We start from the raw sequence: 25,444 nt of genomic DNA, 5'->3' as shown, positions 1-25,444 counted from the left end.
GTACCAAACATCATTAAAACCTGCTGTGAGCACACTGAAGGCCAGGTTAGGAGAACCCAGACAATGTTAGAGACAAGAACACAACGCCCAACAGCAGCCTGAGGTCCGGTTTGCAGAGCCCAGTTGGCACAACCTGCATTTCAGGATCTGGCCCCTAACATGGGGAAAGGTTTCCAGTGTGTGCCATTCCACAGTCACTACCTGGCCAAGCAGTCCAATTCCTGACTTGTTCCACAGTACCTGGAGCAGCCATACTCTGCAGTCCCAGAGAAATGGGATTTAGACTGACACTTATTTCAACTTTACTCCATATAAGCCAAATACTTTGTAAAATTTCTAAAAAATCGACCACTTGCATGTAAAAACTTAGTTGTGTAACTGACAACACAGGCGATGTCTCATTTGCACTTCTGTAAATTACAGTTCTCCACAGTAAAGCACAACTTAAACTCATCTCAGGTATTCAAGTCCTACCCAAGAAAGGAGAATGAAAGTTATTATAATCTGGCTAAAAGCCTGGAAATTTATGGAGATACCTTAAATAGAACTGTAACAATCTGGCAAAGGAGAACACATCCAAATTTTAAGCCATGCAGAAGAGAGTTTATAGAGATGCTTGCTTGAGGTGTCTGCACGTGGAAAGACTGGACACCCATCATGGCAGATTTTGTATTACTGAACTTCATGTACAAAAGCTGATTTCAAATAAAACATTTAATGAAAAACAATGGTTCATTTAAACAGCTGAACTTGTTTTGGAGTTTTTTTTGGGGGGAGGGTTATCTTTTGTTTTTACATCTACTGTACCGTTCAAATTCTTTTTAACCAGCTTACATGGCATCTTCAAAGGTACAATTAGAAAAGGCATCTTTATAAATAGAAAACAAGGGGATTTTTTCAGCTTTTATTATAAATTGACATGACATACAAAGTTTACTGAACAGAAGTAATTTCATTACTATTTTTGGGGGAATCACCAACTTTTTGTGCAAACAATGCTAGCCTTCTTTTAAGCATTAAGAGCATAACTGCTTAAGAAATGACATAAGCAATAATTCTAGAACTACATCTCCCCTAAAATAATCTATTTTTTTACATATGTGCACAGCTTTAGCAAATTAAAGCCAGAGAGAAATGCATGATGTACTATCCAGAGGCATAATTAGAGTTTGCTAAAACTCGAGAGCTGGCAATTCAAGGAGTTTGTAATGAAAAGCTGCAGTTTCCCTCTTTCCTATTTTGTACACAAAATCAGTGACTAAGAACTTAATACTGGATGACAAATCACATCCACACCATTAGTTAAATAGTCTCACAGTTAAACACATCTTAAGGACCATCAAAATCAGTATTTACATTTTATAAATTTCTGAAGACACCATTAGAAAGCTTATATACCCCTTCAACAAATAGGGAACTGCATCTCATGGTGATGGAATGAAATAAAAAACAAAAAATACCTGTTATTTACAGCAGCATTGTTCCTTTATAAATAAAGAATATGAAAAATGAAATATTTTAAGGATAATAAAAAATTGAGGTGATGTCACTCAACCACAGTGCTTGCTGGAATAAAACCCTTCGGTGCTGATACTGTACCAGTAGTGAAACCACTTTCCATTGGAAAAAATCTGTAAACGTATGCATAAAATGTGTTAACAGCAGTGCAAAACTGCTCAAATATAGTTTAGTCAGCATCTTAGTATCTGTATTGAATACAATACATCACAGAATACTTACATAAGAAGTGCAACACATTTTCTGGTCCAATTTTACAGTGCATTTTTCCCTCAAGAGTGGCATCTCGAAAGCCAAAGCTAAACCCACGGCCTGGCCTTGCAGTCTGTGCTGAGGCGAGAACTTCGCGGGAAGTTGGCGACGCAGCGCCTGCAGACGGACACGAGGCTCCAGCCTTAGCATGGCACCCCAGGATGGGTGACCCCAGGCACAAGGGGCTGCACCCAAATCCTCTCTGTAGCTGTGTAAATGTGTAATAAAAATATAAAGGAGCTAAATGTTCAAGTTTAAAATGGTACACTGGGCGATCAATACATCAGAATTATCCACGAAACCCAAACTGCTGGTTAAACCTCAAAAAGCCAAGGTGGTACTTCACTGTGTCTGGAACGTGAAAAGCCAAGACCTTTCCAAACAGGCACAAGACAAAGGAAGTGCTAAGTTTGCCAATTTTGATAATTTTTAGTGTAAAAAAAATTGACTTGTAATTTATGATCAATTAATTGATAAATGATTTCAAATACAAGGATCAAGGTTAAACTGTAAATAGTCAGACGTTATTTTCACAAAAAGCTAACTGGAGAATTTCTAAATAAGAAAAGCAGAAACTGTATCCCAATCCCCTTTCCCTAATGTTTCACAACTTCATGGTAGGAAAAACAGCCAGATACAGATGCAAAAATCTTAATATAAAAACGGTTTTACATATACTTAAATTATGTAAATTCCATAAAGTTCTTAAGACACTAATTACTAAAATTACAAAAAGATTTTTATATTGCTCTTCATGCTCAAACTCTTAGAATATTGTCATTACATCACCAAAACCAATATACATGTAGTACTTGCATAAGTAACTGAATAAAAACCCTGTTTAAACAATATCCTTGTTGAAATCATTTATTTCCATCCAGCAGTGCCTGTTTGGAATCTCTGTATTTCTGTGTGTAATTCTTTATAGAGCTCATGCACCCTAGAATGTCACTTCAATGTTTGTCCGTTGAATGACAATTGACTTTTGACTTCAGAGCTTCTGCTTCTTGCTCTGTTTTGTGACACCTGAGATGCTTTCCATTTCTGAAATCCTCTCTCTCATGGTATTTTCACTGTATCCATTTGCTGTCCCACTTTGTTCCTCGGAAGATTCCTCGTCTGTCGGGGACGCCGATTCTCCTTTCTCCAACTTCTGCTGCATCTCTCGGAGCCTGGCCACAGCTTTGTCTATGGACATGATGCTGATGAGGTTAAAGTCATGCATGCTGACCAGGTGGAGCATAAAGTTTCGACACAAGTTCTTCTTAATGATTTTTTGTCCATAATTTTCAACAAACAGCATACAGGCATGATTCATTTGATTGTCAGCAATAAACCTGTCAAATAAGAAAGCCATCATTTTGCAAGCAGAACATTTTCAAAAACAAAAAGATACTCTACAACTTGATTTATCAATGTAACTGCAGAGAGCAGCTATTACACAGTCCAGTATTTTTTCTTTTCAAAGCCCAAATGCTACTACGCACAACAACTTCTTTAAAAGCTTAAACTCTCAAAAGCTTATTACAAATTATCCTTTAATGACCCTTTCCTAATCAACTAAGCCAAATGAATTTTAAGTATTTAATGAATTGCAATGCAAAATGATCAACAGAATGTATACATATATACAAATGTATCTAATTTATTTGTATCAAAATTAAGCAAAGTAACATACCCGTGCTTCATAACATGAAGATTCCATAATTTCATGACTTCTTTCTCTCCTTCGTTAACATCAGAAAATTCTTCAATTTGCTGGAGATTGGGAGGAAGGATAGGAAAAGAAACAAACACACCCATCAGAACTGCATATCTGCTGCCAAGAAGTGAGAAAATACCCAAAATTCAACTTAGACACAAAAATATATAGATAGAAAATTCAGGCTCTGCAGTCGAAAAAGTTAGAAAAATGTCATTTGATGTAGAGACTTTTAATGATAAATAATATCCTTGTTCTATATAGCCCAAAATGTGTGCTCCTGATTCCAGCATCTCCTCTTTGAAGGAGAAAAGTGGCTACAAACAATGAAAACTTGTTTGAACACAAGGGGACTGAACTGTGTAAACTGAATGCACACTTGAAAAAACAAACTGATTCCAGGAATTTCCATCAACAGTAGTGCAGCAAAATGTTCTGCTCCTAAAATGCAGAATTTTCACCATGTATGCCCAACTGTTCCCTAAAACAACTGCAGATCATCTTTTAAAAACCACAATCCACTTAAAGTAACTTTGTACAAAGAGAGTGATTACAGTAATGGTTTTCTCCCGAAGCCATTCCGGGTCCTTCTCATCCTCACTGTCCACCTCCATCTCCTGGGGGCGGAGGGGCAGGCAGGTGTCGCTGTGGAAGTAGAGCCGGTTGTGCCCGCTGCTGTACGTCCGCTGCTGCTCCACCTCTCCGTCCTCCGACTCCAGGAACTCCGACATGCTCGCTTTCGTGCGCTTTGGCCTGCCAAAGGAGAAGTCACTGCTGTCACCAGCACATCACAGATGCAAATACTGAGAACTGTCACTGATTAATGGCAATTATTTTAAGATCTAGCTTGCTTGCAAAAATGTTGGGAGGGGGGAAATCTCCAGCAATGAAATAATCCTCATTAAAACCCCAAGAGCTCCTGATCCAACCTTCCAATTTCACCTTTTGGAGAAGAAAAGTTCTAGGGTAAGTTCTAGGGTTCTAGTTAAAGAGAGCTACATTGTTATGAATAGATATCTCAACTGGAAAGATATAGAAAAATCATGGGTGATGTTATCCTCCTTCAGTTACATTTTATTTTAGTCATACAAATTAACTTTAGCACTGTGTATATGCACCTGCAGATTCACAAATCCCAGGTATCACAAATCTGATTTACAGGCCAAAATATTCTTTACAGAAAGAGTGGTTAGGCATTGGAATGGGCTGCTCAGGAAAGTGGTGGAGTCACCAGCCCTGGAGGTATTTAAAAAGACTGGATATGGCACTCAGTGCCATGGGTTAGTTGATACGGAGGTGTTAGGTCATAGGTTGGACTTGATCTCCAAGGTCTTTTCCAGCCTAGCAGACTCTGTGAGCCACACACAGAGCGTGTTTGCCAGCTCCCCACCTGCACACCAGGATGTGTGTGATTGGAGTTCTTTTGACGGGCCCGTTGCGGCTGAAGGCGAAGCCGGGCTGGCGATGGATGTCCTGGGGGTTCCCTGCGTAGGAGCCATCGTAGCACTCATTGATGGACACATCTATCCGAGCACCTTTGGGATGATACTGGAGCACAGTTGCAAATACTCAGCAGATAGTAATGACAATGCATCGAGAGGTTTAAACAAATAACCTTTAAATTCTGAATACTTTAAATATCACCTCTCAATAACCTGATATAGCTCTAAGTTTCCTTTCACAACACCCAAATAATTTTTAACCTCTAGAAGCAAATTACACTAAAGCTTCCTTCCTCTGTACTATTTTACTGTTTTGTATAAAACTGCTCAAAATTATAAATTTTATATATATAATTAATGTATATATTTATACTTATAAAATTAATTCTAAATATATAATTTATACAATTAAGCACTATAAAATTAAAGTTATATAAATATATAAAATATAAAATATAAATATATAAAATATTTTATATATTTAAATATATATTTATTTATAAATATACAAAATTTTATATAAATATAATATTATATTAAGCACTATAAAATTAAAACTATAATTATAAAATTAAGCAAAGTATCCCCAAAAGACTGCTAGCAAGAAGATTTCGAAGTTTCTTAGAGCTTCAAGAAACTTCTAACCAAATACAATTATATTGCTTTCTACATCAAAGAACACATTGATGCAAAAGCAGTAGCTACATTTAGAATTCAGCCTCCAGTGGTCAGCATTATTTAATATATATATTTAAACAAAGAAAGACAATATATCTCCTCCATATAACACAAACATTCACAGAAAACAGCTTCTAACCTGTAGATACAGCCCTACAATTTGCTAAGCTGGAAACAGAATCCCTGCATGTGTAGTATCTGTGACAGACTGTACAGAGTTTTATAGTGCTGAACTACAAAAAGATTACTTACAACATAATTAAAGATAAATCTGCTGTGGCAGAGTTTAAGATGTTTGAGTAAACTATAGAGTTTCCGACAGTTCAGGGTGCACCAGGGGCAGTGCAAGTCATCGCGGGCCTCGGTCTGCTGCCTCGTGTTGTTGTTGTAAAGGAACTGATGCAAGCAAAGGAACAGGAAGAGCAGAATTAGCACCAAATGAGTTTCATTCATTAACTTCCAGCCCCCAAAACCAAGTTGGATGTCATTACAGGAGACCTCCACAGCAATAGTTAGATCTTGGGCACACTGTATGAGCTCAGTGTACTGAAACACTGGTACTTCAGTAATTTTTTTTCCCATCGGAGACCAACCTGTCCCCCTCCAGAAGTCTAAGAAGGAATGTCCTCTGTCTTTCAGAACATCAGATGTGCCCCCAGAATGATTTGTTTTCTGGAATACTTCCATAAAGAGGACTCTGTGGAATGGCTTTCAGTCTGTGAGTCTGAGACTCTTTAAGGCATCCACAAAAAGGGCAAATGGAAATTTCCACCCAGCTCCCAAGCAAACATTTCAATTCCACACAATATTGAGATTCTAGTTTTTCCCTTTAATGATTATTTTCAATACCTGGTAAAATATTCGCAACTTCTGTCGAGGTTCATTTAAAACATCTCTCTCTTTTCTTGTTTGAAGGTCTGTAGGCAAAGATTCTTTCACAGCTGAAAAAAACCCACATGAACCCACATTTTTTGGTGCACAGGAACAGACAAACATTGTTTCTTACCCAACTATGGAAGTTCTGAGAAGTCCTGAGAAGGGCACTGCTGCTGAAGGAAACTGGCTACCTGAATGTCCTTTGAGGTAAGTAGCTCCTACCAGCAACAAGGAAGTCTGGATGCTCAGCTTCCTTCACAAACCTACAGGCAAACCCACTTCTAACACAAGATTATCTCATGTGTTGAAGAATCATTCAGAGAACTTAAAAATGGTCAGGTAAAAAGCAACATTTTTCATACTCCATTTAAGCAGCGAATTCTTTATGTATAGCTAAAAGCTGGGAAATAAAAGCCATCCCTGCTTTCAGATTGCTGCATTCAAACACACCACTTAAATTCAATTTCAGAAGTTCCACAAGTCTCTTAACAGGCAGTAGAAATGTAAGTAAACACACAAAATATTCAACTACAACTGTAACCCTTGAACATTGTTTGTATGTGTAATGGCACTGCTTAGTTGCTTCTGAGTCTCTTCCATACACTTTAATCTATAACAGTATTTGATTTCATACAGGTAACAAGAAACCCCACGTAACTAAGCAGGTTTATATATGTCTGCCCTCAAGAGAAACCAAGTAATGACCCGACGTGCTTTTGAATAGTGATAAAGATGGGAAAACAAGGCTCGGTTCTACTGACCTAAATTTCAGAAGATGCATTTATTTTAAATTTAATATTTTGGAGAAGAAAGGAAATTTTATTTTCTGTCTGTATGAAAAAGAGAGGAAGCCTGACACTTTAGCCTGCACCACATCAGAGAAATCCCAATTCCATGGCTCAGTTATTTTCAGAACTTTGTAATTACAGCAAAGTTTAAGCTGCCATATTTAGAAAGTCTTTGATGTCTTTATTCCACTGGTCTGCCTTGGGAAATATGCCAAAGTAAAATGACAACACCAAATTTATGCACCATTGGGAAAGCTGTACTGGATCTTTATCAGAATCTCTGACAGAAGTTTTGTACACTTTTGCGCTCTCATGGTATTCAGATACTGCAAACAGCACAACCATAACAAATACCCTACAATGCTGCACATTACACTACATTACATTTGTGTATAGGAGTTGGCTGTCCCATTTGGGAGGGTCGCTCTGGCTGTAACTTTATCAATTTAGCTTTCCTGATGGAAGAAAAAATGGGTTCCAGGTTACACTGGCAATGCAGTCCATGTTCCTATTGCCTTTATATTTGTTACAGTAAACTACCACATACCTTCTGGAGTTAGTCAACTCAACTCATTTCTTTTGCAAGTCTGAGCATAAAACCTGCCTAACAAATTACCATACAGGTCTCCAAGAAACTCTGAAATACAAGGAAGCCTGGTACAAGGAAGTAAAGAGAAAACAGAACAATTTCTACAGCAAAAATTCAAGGACCTTCCAGGTTCTGTTGGAATTACTTCATATTTGTGTGCACTGTCAGCCATTCATCCTAATGGAAGAAACCCAGGTGTCTGCAATCCCTAGCTCAGGTAAAATACTCAATTCAGGGAACAGGTATCAGTCTTATGTAAATATTCTTGTACTCTCTCCATAGAGAAAGATGCTTGTAAGGTTGGCTGAGAATGTTAGGGGTCATTCTAGACATTGGCTTCTGCATAGGTCGGGTGAAATTCTTTTTGCTCTCACTTTTTTATCACTTTAAAGCTCTAAAAGCAGCACAAAGAATCACCACTCTTAGAAAGTCTCACCATTAAGTTTCTCAACGTTTATGGTAACACAACTGCATAAAAACCACCTTTAGAAAAGCAGTGCTTTACTCATAATAGCAATTTCCTTGCTGCCACTAGTCCATCTCCAAAACATCACCAAACTCAGACTGAAATGCTATTTTGGACAAGTTCTCCAAAGCAGTATCGACTCTTCACTAGCGGTGCCCCACAGCACACCCCAGAGCCTAAGTCTGGGGACAACCACTGCACTCCAAAGAATCACTTCTACAACATGGACTCAGAAGATTCCTTACTCTCAGAGTCCTACTCTAGTTACAAGCTTGGAAATGCTGATTACTCTGAAGTGAACTGGGTGCCAATCCAGTGTCTAGGTGTGTTCATAGGTGTTGAAACAACGGGTGCAGCCTGTTGTTCTCTGTACAGCTTAAGTTTTCCAGATATCCTTGAGCTTTACTTGCCAACACAAGGCTCTAATACAAAGTCACAAACAACTGGGAGTGAGACAAAATAAAGATGGCATCTAGGCCAATTTTCCTTCTAGTATCTATACTGAGCATGAAGCCATACTTGGAATATCCCTCTGGCCAGTCTGGGTCAGCTGTCCCAGCTGTGTCTCCTCCCAGCCCCTTGTGTCCCCTGGCCTCTTTGATGGTGGGGCAGTGTGAGAAGCTGCAAAGTCCTTGACTTAGTCTAAACACTGCTTAGCAACAACTAAAGCATCAGCATTATCAACATTATTCTCATCCTAAATCCAAAACACAGCACTAAAGCACTGAGAAGAAAAGTAACTCTATTCCACCTGAAAGTAGGGCACCTATAAATCCAGAAACTTACAGAACACTAATTGAAGTGAGTAGAGCAAACCAGACAATCCCAGAAATCCTAGTGATGGATTTTCCCCAATGGATTTCACAGCAGGATTTATGAGCATTGTATATAATCATTTCAATATTGTCCTGATGTATAGCTTTTAACCCTAAAAATTTACAAAATACAAGATACAACAAAGCCCACTCAGTTTTGCTTTTCCCTGCTGAGAATAACTTGAAGCAGCTGCACCAGTGATCCCTAAGCACAAAAGGGTTAAGCAGATGATTATTCAGCAGCAAAACCAAGGTTTGCTTACCTATAGTCTGAGTAGGTTTAACAGAATTGGGCTTGTTTTCTTGAGGGAGGCTTTCAGAATTTCGTGTTGCAAGAGGCTTAGCTATAGGAGCTGTAGACTTATCATTTGTGTCTCCTGTCCAGCGAAGAGTAAACTGAAGAGTAGGTCCCTGAGAAAATGTTTCAAATGGAGGCAACCTCTGGAGAATGGGGGAAATAAAAAAACCCCAGCAGAATAAGTGTCTTCACAAAAACAATAATGAGAAAATATTCACAGAATGTAGACTGATGTAATTTTTTTTGATGCAGGTAAAGGCTGATCAGGATAGTTGAGCTTATATACTATATAATTTTGGATCATCATTTACTATATAATTTGGATCATCTCTGCTTTTTTCATAATTATATGATCATGTTGAGACACAAATACTTTGTAACCATCTGGAATCTTCAGGTTCTTCTCTCCAATCACTTACAACTCATACTCTCCCAGGACATGTGAGCATGACTATGTAAGTACATACAATCACTGCATCACTGAGTGTTGACTCACCTCAGTCAACGAGTTCTCTCTTCTCAACCCTTCCTCCTACACTGATCCTCTTCATCACTACATTTTATCAGCATTCTCTTAAGCTATGTACATGAGATCACACCTCTCTGGGTTCCTCTTTCTTACCCTCATATATTCTGCAGTATGCTCCTTTTTGATATGTCCAACTTGTTAGAATAGCATTTAAACTGCCCGATTTCTAGGTCAGGAATTCAGAAGTCACTGCCATACTTAGAGTAGTTGACATCTCCTTGTATTAATGATCCAGTGTAGCCAAAGCTTTCTAAACTGAGACCCGAATGAAAATGTATGTCCATGCATTCCCAAAGAGAATTATTTCCTGTGAAGACAGGTTTCTTGGCCACTAAAACAATCCATACCTTCCCATCCAGAATCGTTTCCCATGTTGCTCTTTTCTTGCTAATGGGACACTCTTCCATTTCCTGCATGGCCACTTCATATTCCCCATCCAGAAGTTGCAAGCGTCTGTCAAGACAAAATATGTATTATGTGTAAAAAAAGTTCTTTTATTGCTTGTCTATTAAAATGCACTATTTCACAGTAATTAAATTTCCATGAACCTGATGACATGTTTTCAAGCAAATTTATTTGACTAGGTCTAAATCTTAGGCAAACATCACTCATAACAAAGAAAAACATTAAAGACTAAACCAAAAATATATACATTTTTATGCATGATTTGGTTCTGCTGCAAATCAATCTCAATTATTCAACAGCATGCCTGAGAATGTCCTTGCTGATCATCACAACAAAACCAACTAATGGTTTGTATGTTGTTTAGCATATTGAAGTTCTCCAGTGGAATTAAGTAATAGAAAAGAACAAAATACTGTCAAGACTTCTAAGAAGATACAGATTAGAAAAGAACATTTCTTCAAAACCCAAACTCTTCTCAAAATATACTTGTAAAACCCTATTTGGATAAATAACCATTTTGTGAGAATTAGTAGGAGCTGGTTTAAGCAGCTTTTTCTTCAAGCTCCCTTTTTATTGATAAAGAAATTATGTAAATACCTACCTCTACCTAGGACCTGCATTTGCCATGGAAAGAACTCTTATTTTCACGTACTGTATTTTGGCTTTTGGTACTATGATCCTTTGCAGCACAACCAACCAACCAACCAAAACATCCACCCAGGAAATGGTCTGGTCCTTATCTTTCTAACTGGATCTAGAGTGCTCTAAGCTATTGAGAGCACTCCACATTCTTTGAAATACATTAAGTAGTATCAAGATAATAAATAATTAAACTACATGACAGAGTAAGCCTGCTATAATTTTAACTACTTGTTTGATTGTCCTGTAGTAATGGAGAACTGATGTCTTCTGTAGCTGTCAGCAGAATGAGACCTGTGACTACACCAGCAACACTCTGGGCATGGGAAAAATTATGGCACCCAACAGAGTGTAAGCAGTAAGGATATTTCAGAGATCTTTTCTTTGTTTAACTTTTTAATTATGCTGTCACTGATCTTTAACAGAACAGAGAAATTACATCTGTCAAAAACTGGCAAGCAACAGACAAATGGACGCAAATTACCAGGACAATATTCAAGTTCACAGATGGGAATTATTTACAGTAATCACTGAACAGGTCTCAGTATAAAATGTGTTATGAAACCTGTAGGTTTTTTTAAAAAAACATAACAAGCCTAAGTTCTTATTGTAAATAACAACTAAAATGCAGCCAAAGACAACCTACGTTGCAATAAAGAACATATTAAGTTTATTATCAAATTTCCAATATTATGATGATTAAAAATGATTACTAGAATGATTAATAGAAGCTATATTTGTTTCTACAATATTACCTGTTTTTATCAAATACGGTCATTTGTGCCACAAATGTCTTTTCCCCATCTTCACGATTTGAAGAGTTTCTTTTTCTTCTAGCTGGAAGCTCCTCATTGACATCTGCACGTAAGAAATATGGTATTCAATCATTACATAAGCACAGATTCAAAAGATCCAATAGTCTCTATGCACTCACAAATATAACTGGCTATTGATTGTGTCAGATGTGCCATACAATAGAGAAGGACAATGCAATAAAAGAGCACTTAGCTTAACAGTAATCATATTTTAGGTGTGTTCTCATGTATTTATAATTTCATTGTTTTATTCTGTCAGCATAAAGAATTTGGGATTTGATCTTCCTCCTCTTGTGGCTATAAAATAGTGAGAAATAAAAGTTGTTCATTCTACATGTACACTCCAAGGCTGTAACATTTGTGTTGTAACACTTCTCAATAGGATTAAGAAAATAACTTTTAAAAATATGTTATTGAGGTACTTTTCTCTTGGCTTGTCACTTAGTTTTGCTGAGAAACACTGATAGCACCCACACTGAGTCAGTAGTGACCAGTGCTGGTGGACAAATAATGAAAGTCCCAGTGACCACAGGGCTCTCTTGCACCGTTCATCCTCTAGCAGTGTTGCATCACACCTTCAGCATCGCGTTAGTAACAAGTGGTGTTAAATTTACACAAAACCAGAAGCACAATTTCTAGCTACCAGCTGAATTTCTTCCCCATCTCAAAAGAGACTGCAAACAAATAAAAGCTCAGTCACTCTATAATTACTGGCCCTTGTCACAGTGTGACCCACACTGCTCATCCAGACAACTCCGCGCGCGCCCACGAGATAAACCTGGCAAAAGCAGATTTCAAGGTTGAAGTTACCAATGTTTTCATTAGTTTCCCCATTGATCAGTCCATTAAATTCTCTCCTTCCTGGGCGAGTGACTCTGAATAACAATGAGTAAGACTTCACCATATGGCTGTTGCTTGGTTCAAACTCATTACTGGAAACTGCAAGTGATGGGAAGTTGCCTGGTTTAATTTGGCTGAGGTCTGGGTTTAAAGGCACCTGCTTTTTACCTGTAGGAACCTGTCTTATTGGACAACTGACATCCTGCAGCAAAACAAGAAAGATAAGGTTCAGGTTTTTATACTTCAAAGTAAAGACATTAAGTATTTAAATCGATACCATATCTAAACTGCATTTGTTCTGCCAACTTTTGAAAATAAGCCTTATAATAAGCCTTGTAACAGATATAAATAAAAAAATCTGGAACAATCTCAGATTTTAAATGCAAACCCAGATATTTTTAAGTGTAAATAAAACTGCCATTCTATAACCCATTCTGGCAGCAGCCATTTTTCTCTATGTGAATAAAATAACACTAACATGAGGCACTTAAAAAGATTGTATAACAGTCCTTAATACTAATTTAATTCTGTTTACCTGAAGAAATTAAATGTTTTGGTTATATATTTTTTCCCAAGGGCTTTCTAGCTTCTCCTTGCAATATTTCAAAGTGCATTTTGTGCTATCTGTGAGATAAAGAACCACTTACCTAGGATTTATTATATTCAGTTACCTCTCAAAGAGATCACTGAACTTTGTGTAGCATTGGGAAAACAAGACAAGATGGCCTAAATACGAAACTTGCAGCAAAACATTTGGAATAACCATTAGCACCTCCTGATCTCACTACATTTATCCATACTAAAATAATTAACAAAACTGGCTACAAACAGTATTAATTCTTAAAAACCTGTCAAATCAGGCTAGCATTAGGGAAGAACACACAGCTCTGACTGCAAATCTTTTTCTGGTTAAAACCTAAAGCATTACTAAGCCTCCCATATTCTTATAGTTGGAGAAATAATTTGCCAACTGATGTGAAATAAATACAGCTAAAACTGCAAGCAAATTCAAAGATGCTTTAAAAATAAATATAAAAGTGTTTATGATTCACAATAGCTAAAATCTGCAATAACTGAAATAACCAAAGTAAAAACACAGGTACGGAAAAAGCAAGGAAAGAGACGAGTCGGCAGATGACTCAGGAATTCAAAACAATTACAATTTGTTCCTTTTTACTCCTAAACTCTGAAAGGCACAGGCTGCTTTATGATTTTGTGTTTGCCTGGTTTCCTTAAGCCTCTGGACATCACAACGGAATGAACGCTTTAAGGATGTGACACATGAAAACTGATGTAAAACCAGAAGTGGCTGAAATACACAACAACAACAGGCTGAATTCCATCAACACAGCTGAACGTTTTTTAAACTCATTTCTCATAAAGCAGTGCAAAATCCAATTAAAAACAACTTGAATACATTAGTTCTTAAATTTAAAGGCTCATTTCACCAGAAGCATCACTATATGACAGTATTACTTAGATATTCTAGAAGCAGCTAAACATTTTGCTTTAATGTATATTAATAATTTGTCTGATCATTTTTACCTTTCGTTTCTTGTGGCAAACTTTCACCAGCAGTACTTCCAGAGTTACAGAATTTTGTTCATTCTCTGAGTTTTGTGATGGCTTATCTAAACAGAAAAGTATTTTAAATTCTGAAAAAGTGAAGATATTCAATGATATAAATCCATCTGTAATTACTTTTTAACCACAGGCACATCCCAGGTACAAAGACCTCTAACCACATTCTTAATTTCAAGTCTCCCCAAACTTACTACAAATTTCCACTTGAGAATATATCCTAATCATTTTCATATTAGCTGATTTAAAGGCATAGCTGATGTCTAAATTTTAAAAGAGCAAGCTTGTTACCTTTTTATAACAGAGAAAAATGTTATGGTTAGATTTAAGGACAGTCAGAATACACTTATTACAGATGAGTTGAATTGTTTTTCCCAGTTTTTTTTTTCTTTACAGTTTGCAAACCAAAAATTTTAGCTTAAGATCCAGATGCTATCAGATAGGAAAACAAAATTACACTACCCCCCTCTTAAAAATTATGCAAGGCTAAATAAATGCACAATAGCTGTTAAAGGACTCTCAAACAAACTTGAAAAAATCTTACAAAGTAAGACTTTGTTTCAGAGACTGCACAATAAATTTCCTAGAGACTGCAATCTTCAAGGCAGCTGCTGCCAGTGGTGTGATCAGCAATGGCAACCAAAAAACTAGAAATATCATTTTATTTTAAGGGAAAAACAGCTTTACTCCCAGAGCAATAGAACTCTTTATTCTGCTCGAGGAATTCCAATATTCTGATATTGAGAGGCAAATCCCCATGTGCTTGAAAGACACCATGGAATGACTTCAAGTCACTAAAATATGATTTCCGTGGCTTTTATAATCGTTGACATGGCCTTTCCTTCATTTCTAGACTCAGCTTGACAATTCTTTTTCTTACACTTGTATTTTAAAGTAGAAACCACTGAATCTTCCAACTATTTGAGGGCTGTGGGGTTTTTTAAAGCTACTTCAAACACCAAAGACACATTCCCAGAAAAATCACATTCTTTGAGAAAGAATCACTTTCCTCAAGGTCTATTTCTGTTTGAGTGGATGATGGCTTGAAGTATTTGTCAAAATCACTGTTTTGACTAAAACCCTGAAGGCTTAACATCACAATTACACTACAGCATTTCTAAAGCACTACTGAATTATAACTAATGAGACAAGCTGAACAAGTAAATTAAAACCCACATCCAAACAGCAGAGAGTAGAAACATTCAAATATTCCCTTCACAGATCTCTACTAATTTCAAAGGTGTTATACAAATTAACAGGGGAATGAAAGAATTGGCAAACATACCATTTTTATGGAAGAACCCAGTAAATGTAAGTTGCAAATGAGCAGACAAGCTAAACAGGGAAAAAGAAAAAAAAAGGGAATGTTAGAACAAATAAGTGTTTTCTTCTCACAGCAAGTACTTCACTGATAGACAGTACAGAACTCTAATGATTCAGTCCATCCTTTTAACCTGGAAACTGCCTGGATACAGCAGTTGCAGGTGATGCAGAACTGAACACTAGTTTTCTCTTTACAGACTTATTCTGTGTACTCTATGGCTTGATACATTAAAAAAAAATGCAAATACTGCAGTAGAAGAACACTGCCTGAAGACAGGAGATCTTGCCTTCACAGGCAGGCAAACACATTCTTTGGACAGCCATCAGCAACAGAGCTCAGTTTTGGTGGAAACTTTCTAGAATTTCACCCTAAACCACAGGCTTGGTGTAGCTTAAAAGAAAACCAAACCAACAAGTATTTTAAGCCCGGTAATGAGAATCTCTACAAGGGGGGACCTGCACCTTTAGAAATAAAGAGATAGCAGTTTAATCAAGTCCAAATCATTCATAACATACAGAATCAAAATAATAATTGCATCTGTTCTGTTTCACTGTAAAATTCAGGGCATATTTCTGTTTAAGACAGGTATTCATAAATCTAGATTAAAAAGGATCTCAAAACCACTCAGTATTTTTGAAGTACACGTTGAACAAAATATAATCTATCCCACTACCCCACTAGACAAAACTTTGTGCACCTTCACTTCTCAGGCAGATACAACGTGACACTCCACACTTATTTTTAAACACAAACATTCCCAAGAGCTCTGAGATGACCAGCGGAAGTGCCCAACAGCTCAGGCATTCAAAGGACTCTTATCTACACCAACTTGCATCGTTCATCCATGTTACTTCTCCACACTAAAGCACATTTTTTACAGTTTTGAAAGCACAAAAAACAACATACACAAATGAACATTCTATGTGGTTTCAACAAAGCAACTAACCACAATATATGGAGCAAAATATAATTAAGAAAAATAACATATAGTAAGTCCATAAAACCTCTTAGAACACAACATTTGTAAGTTTGTTTCAGACTACACTGTATATATCACAGCTGCCTCTGAAGTAGTCTAATGATTTGCAAACACTGTGGGAAAAGAACAGGTTAAAAATAGCATGTGTACAACAACATCAACTACAAGTAATAAACTATCATATTTTCCCAAATCCACCTCTTTTTTACTTTTAATTCCAACACACAGAGAATACTTACTGACACAACTGGCACTCTTAAAAACCAAGTTAAGGCAAATACCTATTTGAGGTTTCTATACAAATTTTAAGAGATGCCACAACAAATACTGAAAGTTTATCCCAATACTGCATTTCTCCAAGTTAAGTGACCAGCATACATACACACATTTTAAGATTCCGGAAGCAACATTTCCAACAGCAACTACCTTGCTTCAAGTAATGACTCTTTATCACTTACTTACACTTTATCAGTCAAAAGAATTTTTGATTCACAGCTCATGCATGTACTCATTTGTACCCACACACATAAATATACAGCAGAACACTACCTGTGAGATTCTTGTTCTCCCTTCATTTTCTCTACTTTTGATAACATGTCATCTACTTTGAAAGTTTTCCTGTGAGGAAAAAGCAAAAAGAATAGTTTTACACAGCCACCATATCCACAACATACAGCAAGAAAATGTATTCAGCCTGAGCTTTCACTTGATTTTTCATGTAAAACTGTCTATATATACCATTTTAGCCTTCTCTTCAGAAAACCCCCTTTAGAAACACATATCCTTTTTCAGACCTAGTATCATGCCTGTGTTATAAGGGACACAACTGCTCCTCAAGCACTATCAAAAATAATACAAGGAATTAAACCCAGACCTTGCAACAGTAATCCTACTGCTCATAAGAATTTTCATTCAACAGCGACATATTGAAACCTTTGCAATGAACACGTTTAACTACATTACAGCTTTATCAAAGAAAATCTTCCTGTTTTACTGACACTTATACATACCAGGAATTGACATGTCAGCCCCTCAGCCATTACTATTTTAATCTTGATCATAATAATGAAATTCACTTAAAACCTTACAGGACAAAAGAGTTAAACATGTAGTTAAAACCCCAAACCCTTATTTCTCCACACATTTCTATTAAATGGACACAATGCAAAGAGCAATGAATTTGGAAGCGACCTATGGAGCCCACTCACAGGAAACAGGGGACAATGACAACCAATGACAACAATGTCATAGAGAATAATCACTTCAAATCTTTCCTCTCTGTAATTCTGACATCGGTCTGTTCATGCTCATATGTTCAGCCTGTTCTACCATACATACAATTTCATGTTCACTGCTAAATAAAGCTCACTCATGAGCAGAAGTTATTCAACATGTTACAGAACAGTCTTTCCATTTGTCATTAAAGGCAAGTTAACACTTGGCTCTAGATGCCCACAAAATTGCACTTGACTACAGTGACAACACAAGAGTGCAAGGGCACCTTTCCTTCACATTTATACCTTAGAAAAATGGAGTAAGAAGAACATAAACGGTCGCCAAACTGGATTTCTTGCAGAGGGAACAACAGTATGCTCTGGGGAAGTCGGAAGCATTTGTCTACAGAAATACCCTGACTGAAGAAACACTGATGTCACTCTGTGTGCAGTCAGCACGTAATGCTCATGAATGATTGAGTTACACATCACATGAGGACTAAACAGCAACACTGGACAACAAAAACTACAGGGCTGCACTCAGATTACAAGGAGAAAAACAATTATGATTTGTGTAGTAAACAATCACTGATTCAAAGCTCTACTCAGCCCAAGAGTCACACATATGAGACTGAAGAACTGACTCACCTACATGAAAACGTGGGATTGTTAAAATGAACATTGCAGTGCTCAAGTTTAAAGCGAGAGAAGTTAAGAACAGAGTAATTTGTTAGAAGTTTCAGCTTCTAAGGTAAAAATGTCTCTGGGTGCACATTGCTCCACTCATCAAAATCAGCCACTGTTCTGCAGAACAGCAAGTTAAGAGGGCTTTCTCCAGACTGAGGAATTGCTTAAAACAGATTTATACCAGTTATGTCATGAGCAGAACACGAGCCAAAAAACCAGCTAAGAGACAAACATGATCCCAGAATGGAGGAAAGTTAACAATCTTTCATAAAATATACTAACATCTGACCCAACTTGTACGTAGCATGTGACCATTATTGATCCAAAAAGAACAGTGGCACAGCCTTTGCTAAATCCAGACTCAGGTTAGTCAAAACAAGAGAGCCCTCCTAAAAAAGAAGAAATCTTTCCAAGAAACTAAAAATAGCAACTAATAAAAATTTTTTGCCTTTGAAGTTAACTTGTAAGAGAAGAAATTCCTTTAAAATTAATTACTATTTATGTTACCATCTCGCATGCAAAACAGAGAAAATCAAGTTTTTGTAATAACCATCCCTCACACTCAGGATTTTCAAGACAGCATTTACTTGTGTAACAATTATGTGCATCTTATGCATTCCTTTCTCCACCCACTCTTATTCCAGACAAGAAAAGTAATAATTAGCAAAGTATTAGAAGTCACATCATAACATGCCATTATTTTGCCAATAAATAATATAATTATTGCTTTATCCAAATACTGTATGTGAAGTAATTTTATTAAGTTAGTAACTTCTTTCCAACACCATCATTTAGTCTGATATACTAACACCTGAAGACAGACCCAGAGACACAAAGTCCAGTTCAGGTCTCCCATCAAGTTTTATCTGACCAAAGCTCATCACCTCTCCAATAACCAGCAACTTCAATTCCTGTTTAGCCCAGGTTGACACATGCACATTAACTATTCCCTATGACCATTTTCCTATGCTCTAAGCATTCTAGGTTTTCTAAACACTTTCTCAGTATTAAACAAGTGGAGCAGTATCAACAGACAATTTCCTGGTAAAAATGCAGTTATAGTTCCCTACCTCCAATGATAAATTTGTCTGGCATTTTTCTCAGACTATCATAGAGCTGGAGGTAAAAGATGTGGAGTCATATTTACTATTCTTTAAGTAAGGTCTATTACGTTCAGACATCAGTTCCTTATATTTTACTTATGATACTGTTTACTGAAATGGCAATCAAAAATATCAGCAATTTAACAATGGCAACATTTAGGAGTTCTAGGGGAATAAATTAATGTACGTGTATAGTTCACATAAGCAGGCTAACAGCGATGCAGTTCCAGAAAAGACTTCTTTGCAAAGAGAACTTTACCAACACTTTCACTGTACTGAAACCAGAAGATGGATTTTTCCTTAATAGAAACTTCAAGATGATCTTCTCTACTTCAGATATTTTCTCTCTTTAAAGTCCCTTTTTCACTAAAAAAACGAGATCATAGACCTCAGCTATCTGTGTTGAATGAAGAATAGTGATTCAGGTCTTGTGCATATCTGCAAGCATTTACCAGCACAGATCAGCAAACAAGGATCCTGCTGATCCCCTCAGAAGTGCAGTTAAGACTCTTTTGCCAATCTTTAAGTCCAAACTACCTCTAAATTGCAACTTCTGTGGTTTTAAGTAGGCTGAAAGAGAAGGGCCACAGTACAAAGTGAGCATGGAAAGGGCAGAGGGAACCCGGGGGAACACACTTCACAATTACTTTCTGTCTTTTTCACTTTCAACTATGCTCACTCACTTTTGTTGCATTATTGCGTTTTTATAAAGAAAACATACTGATACGTTTCATTTAATCTTCCTAAACCTAATTACAAGCATGATTTCAATTAGTCAGCATCGACAGAACTACTGAAAGAAACAGCTGTAATCTGTTATTAGAACACCTCCCAACTAAACTCACAGTTCTAAAACTAAATGTTAAGGGAACTGATAAAAATCAGTACGTTTCAAACAGAAATCAAGCCTTACCTGTGCAGCTGAATCAACTGGAATTTGGAACAGTGGATAACAGTGCACAGGCAATAGAACTGTTTCTTACTTCCCAGCAAGTACGGCAGATATCCAACAGAACATTTTCAAGTAACACACACATTTCAATCAATAATTAATTAATCTAAGTTATAAGCAAGACCTTCCTTGATCTAGTACAATTCTAGTCAGAAAAACCAAACTAAACTAAACCACAAAAAATAAATCAGCCGGAAAATAATTTCTTAACATTTTGTTCTGACTCATTTTAAAATAAGCAAAAAAAATTTGGTTTTGATAAATTTTTAAAGAAAAATTAAGCTGCAACTGCAAGTTTAAAAAAATAAATAAATATCATCTGTCCTAATACCTGAAGTAGTATGTTATGGATTCAGTTTTAAGAAAAAGTTATATTGTGGCATTAAAACTCATAGCAGGAACATTAAACAATATTCAAGAGATCCAATAATGACATCAACAGCTCCTTTAATTAAAAATATGCAAATTCTACTGATCAATAGATCATGCAAATATTACATCCCTTAGATATAAATATGAAGTTTAAATTAGAATTGTCTGCATAATCACATCTTGCTGCATATTTGCTGTACTTAAGTCCCACGGTGACTGTTTCTTAGTGGTAAGAACTTTGGTGCTAAAATATTTTAAACTAAATGTTCAGGTTACAAAAAAAGTCTAAACTGTAACAAAGGATTTGCAGTGAAGGAGAAGTAACTGGAAGGGCCTTGTGCTTCTGCTAATAAATAATGTACACTGCACTTGTCCCTCTGCAGCGTTTCTGTGTTTTCAGGTCCACTGATGGGCAGCTGAAGCACCTCACATGACAAGAATGACTATTTTGCAGTATCAAAACTGAAGCCCATCTCTCAGGCATATCCAATTCAAAGCAACTTTTTTAAAGAATTTGCTGGAGTTCTTCTAAAATACTATAAACAGACCTGCTTTATTTTCCAGCTTTTAAAATAACTACAGAAATAATTACTGGGTTCTTTCAAGACTACTTAATAAAGCAAATAGTTTTGTATTTGGGTTTTGGTTTTTTCAAAAACAGCTGGTTAGGTTACAGTTTAAAATAGTGTTTCATATGATTATGATTAAGCACCATTGATTACACGAGCTGGGATGTAATACTGTTTTGTTTTTTAGTAAGTTCTCCTCCAAAATACAAAACAAACACGGGAGAATTAGTTAGGATTCTGCAGATAGTTCCCCACATTTGAATACTCCCAGCATCCATAGAAGTCACGTGGATAAAGCTACACATACCCTTAACATTGCAAAAAACCTCTTAGGTCTCAGAAATCAACTGTACACTGAAGTATTCATTTTAAAGTTCTTCAAAAAGAAAACAGGAGGTAACTCTCCACTGCTTTTTGTACTTCTGCTACTTGGTGAACATTTTAGGATTACTTTACAAAAACAATTTTACCTTTTGATATTTGTTCGGGAGTTTCTGTGGGACATGTAAGTGAGAGTTCTGTGCAAAAATATTGGCTGCAGGGGGGAAAAAATAGAAAATGGTTATGCTTTAATTAAAATTTTCTACAAGTGCAAAGTAAAGGAGTGATAAAACCAATTACTCACTGCTATTAGATTCCGGGTACGTAGAAATCTGTATATCTGTGTTGGTTCTAAGAAAAAGGAACACATGTTACCCAATGCAACTTATACCTCCAGAAAGACTGTCTTATAATCATAAAAAGTATCTAACTTAGTATGGCAATTACTTTGAAACAATTATCACAAAAGGCATTAAGTGAAGCATCACAGCGTCCAAGTAACTCCAAGTTATCACATTCAAGGTTACTTCACCAACTCTACAAGCAAAGCAACTTCTTGCTTAAGGTGCCACAAATCAGGGGTCACAACTCAACTCTGACTGCTCTGCTTTCCACAAAATGTGGTTCTTACAGACTTTATATCATCAAAGGGCCTAAAAAATACCTCAACATATCACAGCCTAAGGTCATAGAGGTAAGTTTTCTCCATGAAGTTAATGAACACATCTGCTAGGACACCAAAAGAGCACAATACATTTACACAGTCAGACAATTTGGATTCTGATTGCTTTACACTTCTGGCAAGTACCAAGGTCACTTGCAGCAGGTACTGAAACAAGAACAGGGACTGTCAGTTGACTATGATCCATTATGGATCATTCCAAGGTGGGAAATTAATGTTGTTTTTGGTAGAGCAGCTACTGTTTTCAAGTGCAAAAGGAAAAAAGATAATTCAACTGTTCACAAAATGGACACTAAAGCACAGAATCATCTCAAACAGGTCTGAGAACCAATGTTCAAATTATCAAGACTTGCCTACAAACAATCGAAGGACCTTCAGTTTAGTTTTAACCAGTTAAATGAGGACAAGAAGGGTTTTGTCTGGATCAGGTTATTTCTAACAAGAATTCCAAATGAAACTGAAATACTCCCTATTTAAACTGAAATAAAAGCCAACTTCACTAAGTAACATCAGAAAAAAACTTATAAATTACTTAATACACATCAAGTGGAGAGAAAGAAGAGAACAGACGATGTATTGATGACCATGCTAAGGTTGGCAACACAGCCTCCATCTCCCACATAAAGAAAACAAAGTTTATTTTTAAAGAAATATAAAATTTTCTTTTCATGTGACTGTAAAACATTTATTTCAAATAGCTGGAAACCTTATTGTGTGGAGTTCTGTAACTACAAGTAGAAAAGGACAGCTTTTTATATCCTTTACCTCTTTTTAAAGATATGATTCAGCCTTATTTCTACAGTTATGAATGCAAGACCCCATAGAACACATAATTAAAGATATGCATTACTGTTAGAGAAGGAAATCTTAAAATGATCACAGCACTTTCCTTTTAGAAGCCTGAAGAAAGCCAGTGAAAATCTGCTTAATGCAAATTATCACAAAAAAATCTGTATTTTTCAAATCAAGATAAAAGAAAGAAATGAAGGTATACACACTTTGGCACAAAGTGAAAATACAGAGTAGTCGCAACTTTGAAAAAGACATCCTATGTTTTTCAGTCTCAAAAACCCCATGACATAATTATAATTTCTTGAAGTATGAAAACATCAAGTTACATTCACAAGGATGTAATTTAATTTAAAGGCAACGCATTGCTGCTTCAACATTAGTTTTCCCAAGTGGAAAAATTCTGAAGCACACTCTTCAACCTGCAGAGAGACATATGTCTCACAAGTCTGTATTACTCAGCAAAAGCTTAAAATAAATCTTTTATCTTTTCCTAGCATATGACCTTGAAAAGGGACAAAAACAGTCAGGAAGAATGCAATTCAGTACTACACGTGTTAGGATTTATTTGATCCAGTATTTACTTACTGCAGCTCTCCCATGATATTCGCACTACAGGGTTAACATAGTATGTATATATGTATGCATATCTACAGAGTAGCTTCCTTCTGATCCCCACCTGCTCAGCTCTGTGCTTCCCTTGTCTGACACTGAGCCACCAGCAGAAGAATTTTTTCCACCTCAGCCACTGAGAAAAAGCTCTTAAAACTAAAGTCTGTGACTTGACCCATTTGCAGCACAGTATTTACTGAATACAGAGTGTTGTTAAAAAGACTGAGACTCAAACGGCCACGCTTTATTCCAGACTACACCAAAAACTCCAACACTGTCACCGTCTACAGTAAGTGCGACCACTGACAGCACCAATCCCAAAACAGGATCATGTGTTCAAGTAGGGCATTAAAAAGTCCCTTCAAATCCTGGCAGCTGCACAGAAATCTTTTAGTGCAACTTAAGTTTACTGGCCCACAGTGCATTTAAACCAGATTTCCACAAACAACTTTCTAGGGAATTCAGGGGGATTCTCCTCCTATGTGGAACTGCCACAGGGGGGGGATGCCTGGGTCGCAAAGGTCGATTTCCAATACAAACCCTCGAGTAAGTGAAAATTATAGCCAAACAAAGAAAAACCAAGTACAGTGAACTCTTAATCGCGTCCTGCCCCTGAAAGGGGCTCGAACGGCAGAGGCCAAAGAGGAAAGGGCCCCCTTGCCCCTCACTGCCCGGAGCCTCCAGGGGCTGCGGGACGAGGGAAGAGAACCAGCCGCCCCGAAAGCGTGATGGGAAGTGCTACTGAGAACCAAGTTCATCGCTGGCCGCGGGCACACACACCACACACAGCCTCGCCCTCCGCCCCGCGGGCCCCAGGCGCCTCTCGCCTCCCTCCCGCACACCGGCCCCGCTCCCCGCGCTTCCGCCCGGGACCCGCCGGCCCCCGCCTCCCCCGGCCCCGCTCCCTCCCTCCATCCCCCGACCGTGTTTACCCCCGGAAGCCCCTGCTCCCCACAGCCCTCCCCTCCTCCTCCCGCCCTTTCCGCGGCGGCTCGGGCCGGTCCCGCCGGCTCGGCCCCCACTTCCTCCGGCGACCCGGTGCTCACTCTCAAAGGCCTGAAGAAAGAGGTCGTGGTCGGCCTGGATCTGCTCCATCTTCGGCTTCTTCACGGGGGGCAGCGCCGCTGCCGCCGCCGCCGCCGCCGAGGAGGCCGAGGAGCCGCCCGAGTACCCACTGCCTCCTCCGCCGCCGCCGCCGCCCGCGGCACCGCCGGATTTGCCACCGGGAGCCGCCGCCGCGGCGGAGCCCCCGAACCCGCCGCCTCCTCCGCCGCCACCTCCTCCTCCGGCGGCGCCGCCAGCGGAGCCCGAGCTGGGCCCCGCTCCTCCACCGTGCTTCTGAGGAGCCATAGGAGTGGCCCCGGGCGGGCCCCGGCGGGACGGAGACCGAGCGGGGCGGGCAGGGCCGGCCGGGGCGGGTGCGTGAGGCGGGGGGGGGACGCGCCGCGCTCCAACTCCGCCAAGTCTCCTCCGCCCCGCTCCCCTCAGCGCCGCGGCCGCCGAGCCCGACCGCCGCCGCGCGCCCGCCCCCCGCGCGCGCCCATTGGCTGCGGGGATGGCGCCGCGCCGCCCCATTGGCCGGCGCCGGCCCCGCCCCCGCGTGACGC

At 38.3% G+C, this 25,444-nt stretch overlaps 1 protein-coding gene across 1 annotated transcript; it reads right to left on the bottom strand.

Annotated features, from left to right (window-relative positions):
• Positions 1 to 890: 890 nt before the first annotated feature.
• Positions 891 to 25,444, bottom strand: SUZ12 (SUZ12 polycomb repressive complex 2 subunit). The gene is made up of 16 exons (XM_068209691.1): positions 24,884 to 25,444; positions 22,059 to 22,105; positions 21,904 to 21,968; positions 17,086 to 17,154; positions 15,519 to 15,568; positions 14,198 to 14,283; positions 12,623 to 12,854; positions 11,753 to 11,855; positions 10,301 to 10,406; positions 9,390 to 9,567; positions 6,442 to 6,533; positions 5,845 to 5,988; positions 4,863 to 5,020; positions 4,027 to 4,225; positions 3,449 to 3,528; positions 891 to 3,107 (listed from the first exon to the last, which is right to left on the bottom strand). Exons 1-16 carry the CDS (start codon positions 25,410 to 25,412, stop codon positions 2,762 to 2,764), a joined length of 2,484 nt encoding a protein of 827 aa, XP_068065792.1. The 5' UTR covers positions 25,413 to 25,444; the 3' UTR covers positions 891 to 2,761.

Source organism: Anomalospiza imberbis, chromosome 19 (genome assembly GCF_031753505.1).
Source record: "Anomalospiza imberbis isolate Cuckoo-Finch-1a 21T00152 chromosome 19, ASM3175350v1, whole genome shotgun sequence".
NCBI classification, from domain to species: domain Eukaryota; kingdom Metazoa; phylum Chordata; class Aves; order Passeriformes; family Viduidae; genus Anomalospiza; species Anomalospiza imberbis.
This window is presented reverse-complemented; position numbering and strand designations above follow the sequence as displayed.